At 44.8% G+C, this 18,339-nt stretch overlaps 1 protein-coding gene across 2 annotated transcripts in view; it reads left to right on the plus strand.

Moving 5' to 3' along the window:
* BRI3BP (BRI3 binding protein) overlaps positions 1-11,764 on the plus strand; it is a 28,981-nt gene extending 17,217 nt beyond the window's left edge. The window contains exons 3-4 of one of the 2 annotated variants that reach the window (XM_036080951.2): positions 6,299-6,382; positions 6,787-11,764. In XM_036080951.2, coding sequence (XP_035936844.1) covers positions 6,299-6,382; positions 6,787-7,208 — 506 coding nt within the window. In that variant the 3' untranslated portion in view covers positions 7,209-11,764. The remainder of the gene's footprint in view (positions 1-6,298; positions 6,383-6,786) is intronic. The other variant, XM_036080961.2, reaches the window with a different exon arrangement.
* Positions 11,765-18,339: the final 6,575 nt, after the last annotated feature.

Consider the following 18,339-nt stretch of genomic DNA (forward strand, 5'->3'; position numbering starts at 1 on the left):
GACCCAATAGGTTCAAAATATTGTCATCTCAACTTTTGATCAATACAAAAATTATTAAGGTATCTTACATTTTGGGGGGTATTAAGCCATCGAAATCCACCCTGTATTTGACACAGCACATCTCCGTTCAGTCTCGCCACATCTCAAGCGCTCCGTGGCCACACGTGGCCAGTAGCTACCATAATGGACACCATGGCGTTAGCCCCACTCTAGATCTGGTGGCTCAAGCCACTGTTCTGGGAAGTGGAGCCCTTGTCCAGGAGTCGGAAGGATGGATTTAAGTCTCGTGCCTTCATCAAGTTGTTTGCTTTCTCTGAAGGCTTGGAAGCCACTTCCCACACATGCTGTGACCGCGCATCAGGATAGTGCAGGTAGTGGGTGGCTCCAAGCGCCGGACTCCCTGCATCGCAGTCCCAGCCCCGCCCCGCTCTAGCTGTGGGACTTAGGGCAAGTCACGCTCTGCGCCCGAGTCCCCACGTGGGAAATGCCAAGTATCCTCAGCACGTCGTGAGGACCAGATGACAATTGGTGCAGAGCCGTTAGAACAGTGCCTGGCCCGCGGTAAATGCCTCGTGAACACTCCATGGCTTACGAAGGGGCTGTGCTCCAAAAAATACGCCACCATGCGCTTCTGGGACTCACGCAATCCCGATTCTCTACGCTGAGGGCTGCCTGCGCCCGGCTGCGCTCAGAGCCAGCTCTCCCTGGGCTCTGGATCGGGTGGGCCCCTAATCCAGTATGACCGGCGACCTCACCGAGGTCACGCGAAGATGAAGGTAGAGATCGGGGAATGCTTCCATGAGTCAAGAAGGCCGGGGATGGCCCGCATACCCCAGAAGCCGGGGAGAGGCCTGGGATGGATTCTTCCTCACGGCCTCAGAAGGCACCACCTGTCGACACCTTGACCTCACACTCGTGGCCTCCATGCTGTGTGAGAATATGATCCTCTTGTCTAAGCCACTCAGCCAGTGGTTCTTCACTGTGGTAGGCCCGGGAAGCAGATACAGGCAGGACATCCAGAGCTGCTCATGTCCTATTTAGGGCTTTTAGGGCCTCCGCGGGAGGCAGGGTGCTCCTTACGAGCCTCGCTGGAGAGAAGTGCAGTTTTTATTAGAGTCGCTGTACCTGTGTTAACCATTCTCTGCGCCAGTCTGGTATTCCCCCTGGGGGTCCTTGGGCCCACTGGTCACCGAACTTGGCCCCTTGATAACCTGATAGTACATGCTATGTGGCTTTGGATGTAAGAGGCTAGTCCGGCGGTTCTCAAAGTATGCTCTGAGGAACCCTGGGGGGGTTCCCTGAGGCCCCTCAGGGAATACTCTGAGGTTAGGCATTCAAGGAGTGCTTCCATAGTTTTTTACATCGATTCCACGTCGATAATATGTTGAATACGTTGCGCTAAGTATCTTCACATTAATTTTTACCTGTTTCTTTTTTGCCCTTTTTAATGTGGCCACTAGAAATATTTAAATTACATCTGTGGCCTACCTTTGTGGCTGGCATCCTGTTTCTGTGGATTCAAAACCAGATCTGAGGATCCAGCCCTCCTCTCTCAAAGCGGATATTACAGAGATTTGTGAAAACGCAAAACAACTCCACTGTTTTCATTGTGGGGGGTTTTGGGGTTTTGTTTTGGAAAGCAGTTATTTTTCATGAAAAATATATTATTTGTGTTAACCTATAATGGGTTCACTGTTATTTTTAAACAAATTGATAATAATATTTAAAAACGAATTTATTCCTTTTGCTTAATTTTTCTGTAAATCTAAAACTCTGAAAAATTAAGGCCATTTAATAAAAAAATTTTTTTAAGAAAAAATTAGCCTTAAAATATGAGGTATATCTAAGTACAAAATCATGATGAAGTTCTATTTTATTTTACTTTATTTTATTATTTTTTAAAAAAGATTTTATTTATTTGACAGAGAGAGAGCAGGAGAACACAGGCAAGGGGAGCGACAGAGGGAGAGGGCGAAGCAAGCTCCTTGCCAAGCAGGGAGTCCGAAATAGGGCTCGATCCCAGGACTCTGGGATCATGACCTGAGCCCAAGGCAGTCGCTTAGCCATCCAGGCGCCCCTATTTTATTTTTTTAAGTAGGCTTCATGCCCAGTGTGGAGCCCAACATGAGGCTTGAACTCAATGACCCTGAGATCAAGATCTGAGCTGAGATCAAGAGTCAGAGGCTTAACTGACTGAGCCCCCTAGACACCCCCAATGAAATTCTTTTTTAAATTAAGAATGTATTTATTTATTTATTTATTTTTAAAAAGATTTTATTTATTTATTTGAGAGAGAGAAAGAGAGCACAAGAGTGGGGTGAGGAGCAGAGGGAGAAGCAGACTCCCTGCTGAGCAGGGAGCCCGATGTGGGACTCGATCCCGGGACTCCAGGATCATGACCTGAGACGAAGGCAGACGTTTAACCGACGGGAGCCACCCAGGCGCCCCTAAATTAAGAATTTATTTAAAAAATAATAATAAAAATAAATTAAGAATTTATTAAGGGCGCCTGGCTGGCTCAGTCGTAAGAGCATGTGACTTTTGATGTCGGGGTTGTGAGTTTGAGCCCCACGTCCAGGGTAGAGATTACTTAATAAATAAAAGTTAAAATAAAATGGTCAGTGTTTAAAAAACAATTGGTTAGAAATTAGTTTTAGTTTGTACTGTGATAAATATAAATAGATAGAACCCATATAAACAAAATCTCTTGGGAGTCCTAAGACCAAAACAGTTGGTTTCATCTCATCTTTTGCTGGGGTTAAGTGTGAAAACTCCAAAGTCAAAGCCACACTCAGTCAGATGCTCCTGATGCCTCCGGAAGGCACAATGAAGGAGTGCAGCACCCTGGCATTTGGGGAGTGAGTGCTGGGTGACCCCGTGCCTTCAGCTTGGACAAGGTTTTAGTTTCTGAGGTTGGGCCCCATGAAGTGGCCAGCTGATGCACAGTAATCTGATCACTTTGGAGGTGGCAGGCCGCTGGGGGTGAAGGGAGGACGGGAGACAGTTGCGCTGTGGATGCATTTAAAGCATCAGAAAGGTTCAAGTCTTCCATCTCATGCTCACTTCAAATCTTCATGTCCCACCTCTCCCCTCATGCTTTCCCCCTCGTGCATGGAGTGGATTGTGCATCAGCCAGTAGGTCTCAAAGTGAGGCCCACCTCAGACCTACAAAATCCCATGTCCTGGGGGTGGGCCTCAGCTGAGTGTGTTGAAGGGCCCTCCAGGGCAGTCTGAGGCACACACTCGAGTTGAGAACTTTGGTTGAACATTGAAGGCACTTAGGATAGAACTCCCCTTGAACGTGGTAAACAACACCATGAGGAGACAGACCGCTCTAGGATATAGGGCCCTCTGCAAGAAAACTAGCCTTGAAAACTGGTCTTCAGAAAGTCATTGTCACAGGACTCTTCTAGATTAAAGATGGCAAACACAGCATGGCCAATTGCAGTGCATGAACCGTGATTGGATCCCAGTGGGAGTGGTGGGGGTCAGGGGGATGAATGATAGGGAATTTAATATTCTTTTTTTTTTTAAAGATTTTATTTATTTATTTGAGAGAGAGAATGAGATAGAGAGAGAGAGCATGAGAGGGGGGAGGGTCAGAGAGAGAAGCAGACTCCCCGCTGAGCAGGGAGCCCGATGTGGGACTCGATTCCGGGACTCCAGGATCATGACCTGAGCCGAAGGCAGTCGCTTAACCAACTGAGCCACCCAGGCACCCGGGAATTTAATATTCTTAGTTACAATCATGGTATCGTGGTTTTGAGGAGAATGTTTATTCTTAAAACACAAAAGCCATCGGAATTTGGAGAGGAAGAAGTAAAATTGTCTCTCTTTGCAGACAACATGATTTTATCTATAGAAAATCCTAAAGACTCCACCAAAAAACTGTTAGATCTGATCAATGAATTCAGTAAAGTCGCAGGGTGCAAAATTAACATACAAAAATCAGCAGTATTTTTATACACTAACAATGAATGATCTGAAAAAGAAATAAAATGATCCCATTTATAATAGCATCAAAAACAATAAAATACTTAGGAATAACTTAACCAAGGAGGTGAAAGATCTCCACTCTGAAAATTGCAAGACATTGATGACAACACAAATAAATGGAAAGTTATCCCATGTTCATGGATTGGAAGAATTAATGTTGTTAAAATGTCTGTTGTTTACCCAAAGCCATCTACAGATTAGTGTGGTCCCTATCAAGATTCCAATAGCTTTTTTTTTTACAGATGTAGAAAAAAAGTCCTAAAATTTATATGGAACCACAAAAGACCCAGACTAGCCAAAGGAATCCTGAGAAGGAAGAACAAAGTGATACTTGCTGATTTCAGGTTGTATTATAAAGCTGTAGTAATCAAAATAGTATAGTGCTGGCATAAAAACAGACACGCAGACCAATGGAAGAGAATTGAGAGTACCGAAATAAACCATGGATCTCTGGTCAACTAGTATTTGACAAGGGAGCCAAGAATACTCAGTGGAGAGAAGACAGTGTCTTCAATAGATGGTGCTGGGAAAACTGGATATTCATGTGTAAAAGAATGAAACTAGACCACTATAATACACCCCTTGCAAAAATGAACTCAAAATATATTAAAGACTTAAATGTAAGACCAGAAACCATAAAACTCCTAGGAGAAAACAGGTGGTAAGCTCTTTGACATTGGTCTTGGTGATGAGTTTTTTGGGATTTGACACCAAAAGCAAAAATAAACAAGTGGGACCGCATCAGACCGAGAAACTTCTGCACAGCAGAAGGAACAACCTACAAAATGAAAAGTACCTATGGAATGGGAAAAAATATTTGCAAACCATATATCTGTTAAGGGGTTAATATCCAAAATATATAAAGAACTCCTACAACTCAATAGCAAGAAACCAACAGTCTGATTAAAATACGAGCAAAGGACCCAAACAGACATTTTTCCAAAGAAGATATACAAACGGCCAACAGTTATGTAAAAAGATGCTCAACATCACTAATCAGGGAAGTGCAAATCAAAGGCACGTGAGTATCATCTTACACCCTACTGAAATGACTATTGTCACAAAGACGAGATTACAAATGCTGGCGAGGATGTGTGCAGAAGGGAACCCTTCCTTGTGTGCTGTTGGTGGGATTGTCAGGTAGTGCAGTCACTATGGAAAACAGTATGGGGGTTCCTGAAAAAATTAAAAATTAGAGTTACCATATGATCCAGCAATCCCGCTTCTGGGAATATACCCAAAGGAAATGAAAACACTATGTCACAGAGACATGTGCACCGCCATGTTCACTGCAGCATTATCTACGATGGCCAAGACAGGGAAACAACATAAGTGTCCATCGACGGATGAATGGGAAAAGAAGTGATACATACACACAATGGAATATTACTCAGCCATAAAAAGAGAAGGAAATCCTGCCATTTGCAACAACGTGGATGGAACTTGAGGGCATTATGCTAAGTGAAATAAGTCAGACAGGGAAAGACAAATACTGTATGATCTCACTTATATGTAGAATCTTTAAAAAAAAAAAAGCCTCATAGAAAAAGAGATCAGATTTGTGGTCAGAGGTAGGAGGTAGTGGGTGGGGGAATTGTAATAAGATGGTCAAAAGGTACAAATTTCTAATTACAAGATAAATCAGTACCCAGGGATGTAACATACAATGTAATGATTATAGTTAACTCTGTTGTATGGCATATTTGAAAGTTATCAAGAGAATAGTAGATCCTAAGAGTTCTCAGGACAAGAAAATTATTTTTTTTTTTGTATCTATATGAGGTGATGGATGTTAATTAAGTTTATTGTAGTAATTTCACAATATATGTAATAAGTCATGCTTTACAGCTTGAGCTTTACAGTGCTTTATGTCAGTTATAGCTCAATAAAACTGGAAAAAAATATGCCAAAGGATTATCTTTTGCAACTTTCAAATGGCTCGGTAAAAAAAAAAAAAGTATGTGACAAAACAAGATATGGTAAAATGTTAACAACTGTTAAACCTAGTGGTTTCAATGGGAGTATTTATTTTACTATCCTTTTAACTTTTCTGTTTGAAAATTTTCTTAAGTTGGGCACACAGAAGATGCAACTCCTCCATTTCACTCCATGTTTAAGATGGAACTTCATGTATGATTAGGTTTGGCTGTGAGTAAGAGATCCAAAATATCAGCAGCTTAAACAAGATGGAAGCTTATTTCTCTATGTGAAAGTTCACAGGTAGGTGGTTAGGCAGGTAGGTGGCTTTGCAGCACGTTGTCCTCAGAATCGAGGCACCTTCCATCTTATTGCTTCCCAATAGGTGACTTCCCTTACTTCATGGCCCAAGACAGCTGCTCCCACTCCCGCCATCACATCCACATTCCAGCAGACAGAAGAAAAGGAGGTAAAGGGCACATTCCTGCTACTTTTAGGAAAAACCCCTGGAGGCCACCACAAAACATCTCCTTGACCAAAGCTTGGTTTTGTAGCTACAAGGGAGGCCAGACATGCCTTCATCCTAGGCAGCCGCATACCCGGCCTAAAATTGGGCGTTTGTGACTCCGGAAGACAGGAAGGGAGGAAATACAAGGTCAATTTGTAAGCTCTGCCCTGCCACAAAAAGGCATCTTAAACTCAGGATATGGCAGGTAGTCTCCCAGGGCTTAGCACGAAGGATCACGAGGCAGCCGACTTTGGGGACATCTTATTGTAGAGACCCAGCAAGGGAGCCGAGCTGCCCGAGCCCCACTTGGAGAGAAACCCCTGGCTCCTGGTGACCGGCCACTGTCCCTCTTTTCTGTCCTGCAGTGTCGAACCTGTCCCAGTACTTCAGCCCGGCCTCGGTGGCCAACAGCCCGGCCCGCGCCCTCCTGCTGGTCGGCGTCGTCCTCCTGGCCTACTGGTTCTTGTCTCTGACCCTGGGCTTCACCTTCAGCCTCCTGCACGTGGTGTTCGGCCGCTTCTTCTGGGTCGCGCGGGTCATCCTGTTCTCCATGTCGTGCGTGTACGTCCTGCACAAGTACGAGGGGGAGCCGGAGAACGCCGTCCTGCCCCTCTGCTTCGTGGTGGCCATCTACTTCATGACCGGGCCCATGGGCTTCTACTGGCGCAGCGGGCCCAGCGGCCCCAGCGTGGAGGAGAAGCTGGAACACCTGGAGAACCAGGTCAGACTGCTCAACATCCGCCTCAACAAAGTGCTGGAGAGTCTCGACCGCGCCAACGGCAAGTGACAATCAGCCAGCCGGCCGGGTCCCCTCACGCCAGCGCCCGCTCTCAGAAAACAAAAACGGAGAAGGAAGAAAAGAGCACCAAACCCCAAACAATCTCAATAAACGTTCCTGAGCACGGCGGGGGGCGCTCTGTGAGGGTCTTTCCGGCCACGTGTCGACCCTGAGGACACGTTCCCAGAGGAATGACGGGATCGCTTGTGTAGAACCACCCACCAAGTGTCATTAGTGGGGGAAAAAATATTTTTTAAACAAAGGATATAATCATATTAGCTGTACAGTAAGAGTTTATCTGTGCATAGAGCATAAAGTTAATTTTTTCAAGCACTTAAATACATCTTTTGTAAGGTTTTTTAACAAAGGCAGATCGAGTCAAGTTTAATAAAACTTTACATTGAGGGGAAGAATATGCTAATGGGACACTTTCGACTAAAAACTCCAATGCTAGCATTTGTTTTCGCAGCATAGGGCTTGGTGGGGGAGGTCTGGGTGCGTTATTCTCATGTTCCAAAACCGTGGGCTTCATTTTATGTTACTTTCAGTTGATGGTGACTGGGCTGATGGATGTTGTCGGTTCTGGGTGTGGGCGCTTGGGGTCCAGGTCGGAACTAAACATCTTTTGGGTCCTAGTGACCCCAGCCAGGTGCCTGTCAACTATATTTCTAAAAGGAAAGATTATTATTTGTGGAAAACCTGAGATTCCTTGGTTGGTTTGTTTATTTCCCTTCTGAACTTTGATGTATTTTAACCTCCACATTTTGTAAAGGAAAACTCAAGGACCAGGCGAAGAAACGTCTCTGGGGTTTGACGCCGAGAGCCATGGGCGGGGGAGCACCGAAGCTCCCTCGGGCAGGAGTCTATTTGACGCCCTTGCTTCGCCGTCTGCCAGCTAGACCTCTAGACGAAAGGTCTGCCCTGCAGGGTTGCTGTTTGTTTCCTTGTGGCTTTGGTGGACTCAGGACCATGGAAGGAAGACAAACCGTAGCAGCTAATAACATTTCCGAGTCTGTCACTGCTTCTAAGGCATTCTCAGGAACAATAAGCAGCGAGAAACACGCCTTGGAGAAGATCCGAATTATTTTTCCTGAAATTTTTACGATCCATGTGTTAGGTGCTTTCTGTCTGAAGTCTGTGGTGCCCTCATCTTAGGTAGTGCCCAGGGGCAGAGAGGGACGTACCAGGCAGACAGCAGCGGGGGGCCTCGGCAGGGGTGCCTTGCGAGGCTGGGTCAGGGGTGCAGGGAAACACCCCAGTCTCGGCCCACCGGGCCTGTCGGTAAGCACCGGGGAACACACAGCAAGGAGGGGAGGCTCGGGCTTTGGTGGAAGGCAGTTTCGAAGGCGGCCAGGGGTTGTGACTCCCTCCACGATCCTTCCCGGCCCCCCTCTGTGCCCCGGGGGTCCCCTCACGGAGCCCCTGTACGCAGATTTGCAGAGACCCCTGTCAGATTGGGCAGAACCAAGAGCTCACGGTCCACATAGCATTCTGGAGAAAACCCAGCTGTCTGCCAACTCTTGTGCGGTATTCCCGGGAAGTTTTATTTTGGGTTGCAAGTATCGGGAAAACAGGAGCAGCTGTTTTTGAGAATGTTGATGAAACTTCTGCTTTTAAGGTGCACATAATGGGACCCAAACTTGGTTCACTTCCTGAAACGCATACCTGTTCTCCAGGGTGTGCTCGGGCAAATCCTTATCCGTGGGCATCTGGAGCCCGTGGTTTCTGGATCGAAGCCGTTCCAGTTTTGCCATTTAGATACTTCCAGACCAATCTCTTTTAGCACAGCGTATACAGAATAAGGCCTCCGGGGAGGCCATCCTTGCCCTCCTTCCTTTTGTGCATTTGGCTTTTGTGTACTGGGAGTGTTTGGTACTAAATAAAACATTGCTTTGCCCACGTTGGCCGGGGGAGAATTGGCATTCGGTGCACAAGGCTTTAAAGTCCTCAACTATCATGGGTCTGGATAGAATATCCACTTCGTTCCCCCTGCCACCTTCCCACACGAAGCCTGAAGGTGTAGACAGGAACACCGTTTTAATCTCCAGTAAATCAAGGACGGCTTGTGCCTCTGGGCCCCGTTGCGCTGAGACCGGGAGCAGCAACTAGAAATCGCTGTTGGGAAGATGCACCACTTTTACCCAATGAGCCAAGTGTGGGCTCTGAGGCCAGTCTTAGAATCTGATACACTCAGATGAAAGATGGCTTTATTTTCAATGAAAGAACCTATAGTTAAATAGGCGTATCACTTCAGGGCAGAACGTTATTTGAAATTTGGGTAGGAATCGTGGATGTTAGATCTGGATAAATCTTGCTCTTTGATGCACATGTTTGCTTTTTGTTTTGGGCATCTTCTTACCTCCAAATAGTTTGGGATTTTTTTTTCTTTCTCCCTTCCATGGAAGCTTGTTAGGGTACTTGGCCTCTCCCAGAGCTCCCCATCTCTTTCTTTTTCCTCTCTTTTGTACATGGAAAAAAAAAATGTATTTTTGTACCATATCTCATACCTGGAAGAGAAACCCTTTTTTTATGTCTCCCGGGCTGTAGAACATATTAGTGCAACACTTCGTTCAATGTGATGTAAAAAATCCCGATGAGAACTACTGTGAATGGGTTGTCACTACGACTCTGTTTTCTAGATCTCTTAAAGTTCATCAGTGTTTATTTCCCAGTGCCTCAGTGTCCCGACACACACCAGGAACAGAAAAGAGAAAGGACCAACTCTCTCTGACTGGCTGGATTTGTGCGGCTGCTCCGGAGTCTGGGTTGACAATGACCTCTGCCCTGAGAGCTAACAAAGGTGTTTCCGCGGCGCGCCGGCCTTCCATCAGTACATTCCCCGTAGCGATCAGGATCGGCATCATCAGCCTTCTGGGGGCTTGGGGCTTTCTGTTTCAGCGATACCCCCATCCCTTCTGGTAACAAAATGCAGCGATAGAATTTCTCGAAAGCCGGTCTTGTGCATTGTGCCAGGGTCTTTATTGAGAAAGGTAACTGGGTGACTGGCACGGGAGGCCAATACCATTGAAAGAAGGTTTGTCACAGGGTTCCCTAAAGCCGATGGGCACTGCATGCCACGCAGGGCCCCCCGAAGCCCTTCATGTGCAGGGTCGGGAATCAGAGAAGGGGGTCCGTGCTTGATGACTATGGTCGTGGGAGGTGACCAGGTTCGAACATCCCCTCCTGGGTGCCAGGGGCAAACGTGCAGATTGGGGTCAGTGGTTGGGAGGATTATACTAGGACTTTGCTGAGGGTAGGCTCGTGGGGAAGATGTAAACCCCGTTGGCTGCTAGTCTGTCTCTGACTCAGCAGCCTTACGGAGGGGTGAGGAACAATGTCACGTAGCCAATGCAGCGTCGAAAACATGGTGAATACACCCTGTGCCTGGTGGCAATCCCGAACCGCTTCATTTCTACGCCTTCTGCTTCTGAAGCTGCTCTGGATGATTGGCACCTGATCACCCCTCCCTGATGAGGTTTGATTGTCTGACTTAACCCAAAAGCCAGCTCTGGCCGTCTAACTGGCTCATGTTAGAAGGAGTTCCTAAGGCCCTAAGATGTCATTCCCCCTTCCCCAACTTAAAAAAAAAAAAAAAAGAAAAAAAGTATATATATATATATATATATATATATATATATATATATATATTTTATCTGGTATATATATATATATATATCTCCATTCTGCAAAGTTTTGTTTATGGTCATCTGAGTAATTGGACTTTTGCTCCTCACTTGTGAATAGTGAATAATAGAATTATATATTTTTTTGCAGGATCTAACATAGTACCCTTAAAATTAGTATTGGACAGCCGTCAACATGATGTACAGTATCTGGGATAAACAAACTTAGTTCAGCGTACTGAATTCTGTGCTTTCCTCCTCAATGATTCCCCGATTTGCAGGAGATATACCAGGACTGGTTTTGCCATTGTGGTGGCATAAAAGGCTGATTGTCATTTGCATCGTCTACTGAAAAACCTGTGGCAGCTAATGATGTCATTGACCCTATGTTCTAATGTCTTTTTGCAGATTTAAAGGTTTTGTTATAGTGTCAGCCTCAATATTCGCATGTGTGTTAAATCTCTGGATACCGTGTAATTAAATTGATTTCTTGTGATGGTGACGGTGATTAGTGCTCACTTAAAATCCAGCGAAGCAACTATTTCCCCTCTTAACTGGAAATCATATTTGTGAGGTATGGTGTCCATTATCAACAGTGTATTCATGATTCAGTTCATATTTTGTGTATCTGATTATAAATTTTCTATAGCATTTGATTTCACACTTAATATAAACCCATTTGATTTGAATATGGTGGTGTGTGTGTATGTGATGTGTGCACACTTTAGTTCCATAAGCCTTGGAAAACTGATTCTATGAATATCAAATATAGACATAAATGTATAAGGCTTATTTTATTTGCAAAATGGTACCTACATTCCTCCTATTTATTAAATCACTGGCTTTAGTGTTCTGTAGAGATATTTGTAGACCGATTTCGGAACGGAATGAAAATATTGTGAAAATTACAGCTTAATAAATGTTTATTGTAATTTTGTTGTACAGATTTCTTAAATATGTTTCATTATTTCTGACCAAGCATTTGCGGAGTCTTCCCCAGTCTTGACACGTAATGGTGATTTTATGGTTCTATTCCCCTGTCGGAGAAGAGTCAAATAATCTTGATGTGTTCAATTGGAAGGAGGGTTACCAGATAAAATACAGACACACCCAGTGAAATTTGAATTTCAGATAAACAACCAATACTTTTTTAAAGTATATCCCAAACATTGCATGAGATATACTTAAAAAAGTACTGGTTGTTTATCTGAAACTCAGATTTAACCAGGAATCCTGTATTTTTATTTGCGGATTCAGGCAACCCTAATAGGGTTTTGCAATAGACGTATACCCCTCTATCCCACCCTGGACCGAGATGCTTTCATGGGTGGTAAACATTATTTCCTTAGCAAATATTCAGGAGCAAATGTAACAGAATAGTCCAGCTAAATACACTTAGGACCCAAAAGTACTGCTTGTGGGGGGGGGTGGGTGTGCTCTCTGGAGGCCCTCTGGGTGGCCCCAGCCTGGGAGAGAGCAGCTTAGAGGAAGGGACCCCACACCCTGGAGGACAGGACAGCAGTGAGTAGCCTCAGCCGCAGTTCTGGGTGACTTAAGTAGGAACCAGAGCGAGATATGAAAACGTTGTCCATTTGAGTGAACTAAATACATGTGGTTCATCATCGTGCAAGAGCACATTAAAAAAAAAAAAAGATGCAGTGAAACAGTAGGTGGGAAAGGAGGGGTGGGAGCAGGTCCCAGGAGCAAGAAGAACATGAACTGACACGAGGCGTTGCCGGGCGCTGTGCTGGGCTGAGCAGCGTGGTTGCACCGAGCCGCGGAGAGCACGCGTGCACGGCCCTGCCCCCGACCTGGCCTCGATTTACCGATGGACCGTCTCCTCTTCCGCTATCCCTTCTGTCAAAAGCCACCGGCTTCTTCCAGCCAGCAGGTGGTTTACTTGACACCCAGGGCAGCGAGCTGGTCAGCGGTACCCTGGCCCCTGTCCCCAGCCTGGGCTCTTGTGCTGTTTGTTTCATTTAAACAACAAAACAAACAAAAAACCCCCAGCTTTACTGAAGTATGATTGACATACGATGAACCAGACACGTTTAAGGTGTCAGTTTTGATCACTTTGGATATATTTCTGTACCTGTGGAAACATGGCCACCATCAAGAAAGGAAGCACGTCCCCCACCTCCGGAGTCCCTCCTGTCCCCGCCTCTGAACCTCCCCAGTCTCCCGTTCCCAAGCAACCCCTGATCGCTTCTCTGTCCCCAAAATCATTTGAATGTTACCCCACACATTCGCTTGCATTTTCTAGCATTTTGCATAAATGGAATCAAACAGCAGGTGCTTGCTAGTCTATCCTGTCTTGTTTGACTCAGAATAATTATTTTGAAATTCATCCAGGTTGTGGGTGTGGGCAGCTCCCTTCCTTTTATTGCTGGGTAGTATTCCACGGTGTGAATATACTTCTGTGTCTCCGTTCACCTGCTGATGGGCTTGGGCGGTTTCCAGTTTGGGGCTATTACAAATAAAGCTGCCGTGGACATGTATGTGCAGATCTTTGTATGAACATTTTCTTTCGTTTGTCTTAGGCAAATACTTAGGGGCGGAATGGCGGAATCCTATAATAGGCATATGTTTAATTGGTCAAAACACCATTTTCTGAGGGGTTTGCACCCACATTTGCACTAGCCGTGTATGAGAATTCAGTTCCGTTACATCCCCACCAATACTTGGTATGGTCAGTTTTTTTCTCAAAAAAAATTTTTTTTTTCATTTACTGAAAGGTATCGTCTCAATTGAAAGCTGGCCATCTTTAATTAAGCCATAATAAACCAGTAATAGTACATAACATGTTTCCCTGAGGTCTGTGAGCCATTCTAGCAAATTATTGAACCCGAGGAGGCGGTCACGGAACCTCTGATTTGTCACCAAGTGGAACAGAAGTGAGGGCAACCCCGGGGTCCCTGAACTTGGGATTGATGTCTGAAGGCAAGGGATGGTTTTATGGGGCTCCGCTCTTAACCCGTGGGGTCTGCAGTAATTCTGGGAAGCTAGTGTCAGAGTTGCTTAATGGGAGGGAAAACTCCTCACGTTTGGTGCCAGAGTGTTGTGAGCAGAGGGACAGTTTTCCTTGAGATGAATTTTCAGGACCCAGAGCACCACAGGTTGCTGTAGGAGGTGATGAGGGAGGGGTGGTGACTGGATGTACCCCACAAATGACAGCAGTCATATAAACTAAGAACCTTCTGTGTGTGTCTCCGCTCCGCTCTACCTGCCCCAGCTTGTTAGAATTACACAACCACTCTGCTAAGAACAGATTATCTCGGTAATGCAAAGGGGAACACCCAGGCTCAGAGAGGCTGAGGAACGTTGCCCAAGGTCAATGGCCAGTCCTCGGGGAACCTGGGTGAGAGCCCAGTCTTGCAGGCTACCTCCCTAAAGGCAGAAGTCACTCCAGGATCTCCTTTCTGTGGAAGCTGTAGCTTTCATGGTTTTTTTTTTGTTTGGTTGGTTTTTGTTTTTTGGGACTTGCATCAACGGAGATGTTCATTGGTGACCCTAAGGAAACAATGACTATAGATCCTAACAATCAAAAAACTCAAGGGGTGTCTGGCTGACTCCGTTGGTGGAGCATGTGAGTCTTGATCTCCACATGAGAGTAGAAATTCCTTAAAAAAAAAACACACACAAAAAAACTTAACCCCCCCCACCCCAAACCAAAGAACCACCATCTTCTCTACTCCGAAGTGTCACAGCTGGAAGCAAGGATCAACTGTATTTGTTTTACAGCTTACTGATTTTTTAAAAATTTAAGCCTTACAATGAATTCCTGTTTCGTTCGGGGGCCCAGAGATGTTAAGTGACTTGTATAAAGTGGCACAGCTAGTAAGGGAGTGTGGGGAGCCAGGACTGAAACCCGGTGGCTCTGATCCGCATCCACTGTGCCGCCGCACGCTGAAGCATAGAGAGCACTTTCCGTATGGTCAGCGTTTACACGGAGCCATCTTTCCTCCTGACAGTATGAGAATTTATAGATGCGTGCCTTTGGAGGTTCTCCTGTCTCCAGCTACGCTGGGCAAGTTGGAGCTTCACGTACATTTACAGCTTATTAGATGCTCAGGAGAACCCCCAGCTTGGATTGATATCTTCTGGATACGCTTGTTTTTCAGGGGTCTCTTCTATTCAAAGAGGCCATTGATTTACTAGGATTTAAGATCTTGTCACAGGGAGAGTGAAATCGTTCTGGCCTCAGGAATCAGACAAAACCGAGCACCAATTGTGCCCTATATCAACTTAGATTTCAAAAGACTGCAACATCGCCTCCCTTTGTTTTCAGATCCTTTTCTTGTATTGCTTAGAACACCCTGTGTGAATTGTGTAAAATCATTTGAATGTTACCCCCACATGCGCATATATATATATATATATATATATATATATATATATATATATGTAAAATTTATTTTTGCATGGAGGAGCCCTCGGAGGCTTGGAAATAGTTCATTCATTCATTTGGATAGGCCTGCAGTTCTCAAAGTGTGGTCTGAGTTCCTCTAGTTACATAAAATACTATTAATAATTAGTCATTTGCATTTTCCACTCTCATTCACAAGCGTGCAATGGGGTTTTCCAGAAGCTACCAGATAGGGTATCGCAACTGATGAATGGCGACACAGGGATGAGGAGCCAGCAGTCTTTGATTAAGTTAGACATTCGAGATTAGCAGACATGTAGAACAATGCTACTCTTCTCACTGATTTTTTCCCCCAAAGTATAGATATTTTTCATACAAATAGGTTGTTTATGGTAGCGTGCTATGGGTTTATCATTGTTATTTTAATTTTTTAGAGTAGGGGAGGGGCAGAGGGAGAGGGAGAGAGAGAATCTCAAGCCAACACCATGGGCTCGCTCACACCACCCTGAGATCATGACCTGAGCCGACACCAAGAATCAGACGCTCAACCGACTGAGCCAGCCAGGCACCCCTATCCTTGTTATTTTTAAATGAAGATATGTATTTTTGGTTTCTCACTTTTTATTTTTAATATCGTAAAATTATTTCTAACTTTACTGTTAATCCTAATTGATAGACATAACCCACGGAAACAAAAGCTTTTGGGATCCTCAGGAAGTTAAAGAATGTAAAAAGCTCCTTGCCTTACTCTCTTTGGGCTTCTATAACAAAAGTACCACAGACTGGGTGACTTAAACAACATTCATTTCTCACAGTTCTGGAGGCTGGGAAGTCCAAGGTCAAGGGGTCAGAGAGTCAGTGCCTAGTGAGGTCCGTTTCCTGGCTCATAGATGACAGTCCTCTCTCCCTGTGTCCTCATGTGGCGGAAGGGGTAAGGGGGCTCTCTGGGGTCTCCTTTATGAGGGCACTAATCCTACTCATGAGGCTCCACCCTCATCACCTCATCACCTCCCAAAGACCCCACCTCCTCATACTATCACACTGGGGGTTAAGGGTTAGGGGCTAGGGTTCTACATATGAATGGGGTGGGGTGACACAGTCTACAGCAGTCCTGAACCACAAAGTTTGAGGCTCACTGGCAAAGGCAAGCAATCACATAGTACACACTTCAGAGGTACAAAAGTGTGTTCAGTGAACCCTGAACCTCCCTCCTGCCTGGCCTGCCCACCACCTTTCTGCCTCTAAGGCAACCCCTGTCACCAGTTTCTTATGACTCCTGCTGGGGATATCCAGTGATGACGCAAGCATATATGTATATACCAGTCTTTAACACTAATTATAGCATATTATCTACACTTTTCTGGAACCCGGTATTTTTGCACATACATCTCAGCCAGCGGTCACATTCTTTGTCTAGTATCCCATTTTGTGGCAATGCCATAATTTATTTAGCCATTTCCTTATTGATCAACAGCTGTACTTCCTAAGGTGATTTATTTATGCTAAGCTCCCATGTGTTTCTATGACTTTCATGCAAGTTGTTGTATTTGGTGCAAATCTGATGCTATATAACTTTATTATATAATATAACATATAACAGTATTATAACACAATATAACATTATTATATAATAAAACAACATAACATTATTATATATTATTAAATATTTTCTTTTTTTTTTTCGAAGATTTTATTTATCCACTTGAGACACAGAGAGAGAGAGAGAGAAAGGGAGCATGAGCAGGGAGAGAGGCAGAGGGAGAGGGAGAAGCAGGCTCCCTGCTGAGCTAGGAACCTGATGTGGGGCTCGATCCCAGAACCCTGGGATCATGATCTGAGCTGAAGGCAGATGCTTAACCATCTGAGCCACCCAGGCACCCCAACATTATTATATATTATTATATAAGACAACATCACATTATTATGTAACACAATATGACATTATTATACATATGACACAGTATAACTTATAACAATGTAACATTATTATCCAATGTAACAGAATAAACACAATATGACATTAAGAGTTCAGTTTTGCCTCTAGTTTTCTAGGAACTAGGCTGTTAATTTCTTTTTTTTTTTTTTTTTTTTTAAAGATTTTTATTTATTTGAGAGAGAGAGAATGAGAGAGAGCGAGTACATGAGAGGGGGGAGGGTCAGAGGGAGAAGCAGACTCCCCGCTGAGCAGGGAGCCCGATGCGGGACTCGATCCAGGGACTCCAGGATCATGACCTGAGCCGAAGGCAGTCGCTTAACCAACTGAGCCACCCAGGCGCCCCTAGGCTGTTAATTTCATTCCATCTTTCCATTAGTGTAGAAAATTTGAAACCAACCTATTGGTGATTGAATGAAAATGTGCATTTACATCATTAGTCTAATGGATAAGCTTGTTGTTTTTTTTTTTTTTAAACACCTCCTTTGTCCTGTCTACTTCAGTTGTGACACAGTGAGGGTAGGCATTATAAATCAGAGTGAAATAAGGATGTCTGGTAGTATTTCATCCCATGGCTCTCTAAGGAGGGCCAGTTTCCTCCGGGCCCTGGGATTTGGGCTATCCTTCAGTAAGATTTTGTGTGCTCTGTGGCAAAGGTGTGTGAGCCCATTCACCCTGAGCCAGCCATGACATCCATGCCTACAGTCGCTAAAAACAATGCCAACTATTTCCAATCCCTGCTGAATTATGTTTGTTTTTTTTTTTTAAGATTTTATTTATTTATTTGACAGAGAGAGACAGTGAGAGAGGGAACACAAGCAGGGGGAGTGGGAGAGGGAGAAGCAGGCTTCCTGCTGAGCAGGGAGCCCGATGTGGGGCTCGATCCCAGGACCCCAGGATCATGACCTGAGCCGAAGGTAGGCGTCTAACGACTGAGCCACCCAGGCGCCCCTGAATTATGTTTTTTCATTCTTAAGTCCACACTTGACTTCAATATTAGAAGGCTGCTGTGAACTGGAAATTGATTGAATCGCAAAACATACTCATTGGGAAAATGTACATGACAGGGCATGAAATTGAATACTAACAAAATTAGCAAAAGAAACATCTACAAAGAGGTTATCTCATACAAGAATGTGTGATCCACATCCACATGTCAGCTGGAGTGAGAGGTATAGCTTAAGGGTAGGATGACACAATCACACACCTACATTAAGC

Source organism: Halichoerus grypus, chromosome 13 (genome assembly GCF_964656455.1).
Source record: "Halichoerus grypus chromosome 13, mHalGry1.hap1.1, whole genome shotgun sequence".
Classification (NCBI taxonomy): Eukaryota; Metazoa; Chordata; class Mammalia; order Carnivora; family Phocidae; genus Halichoerus; species Halichoerus grypus.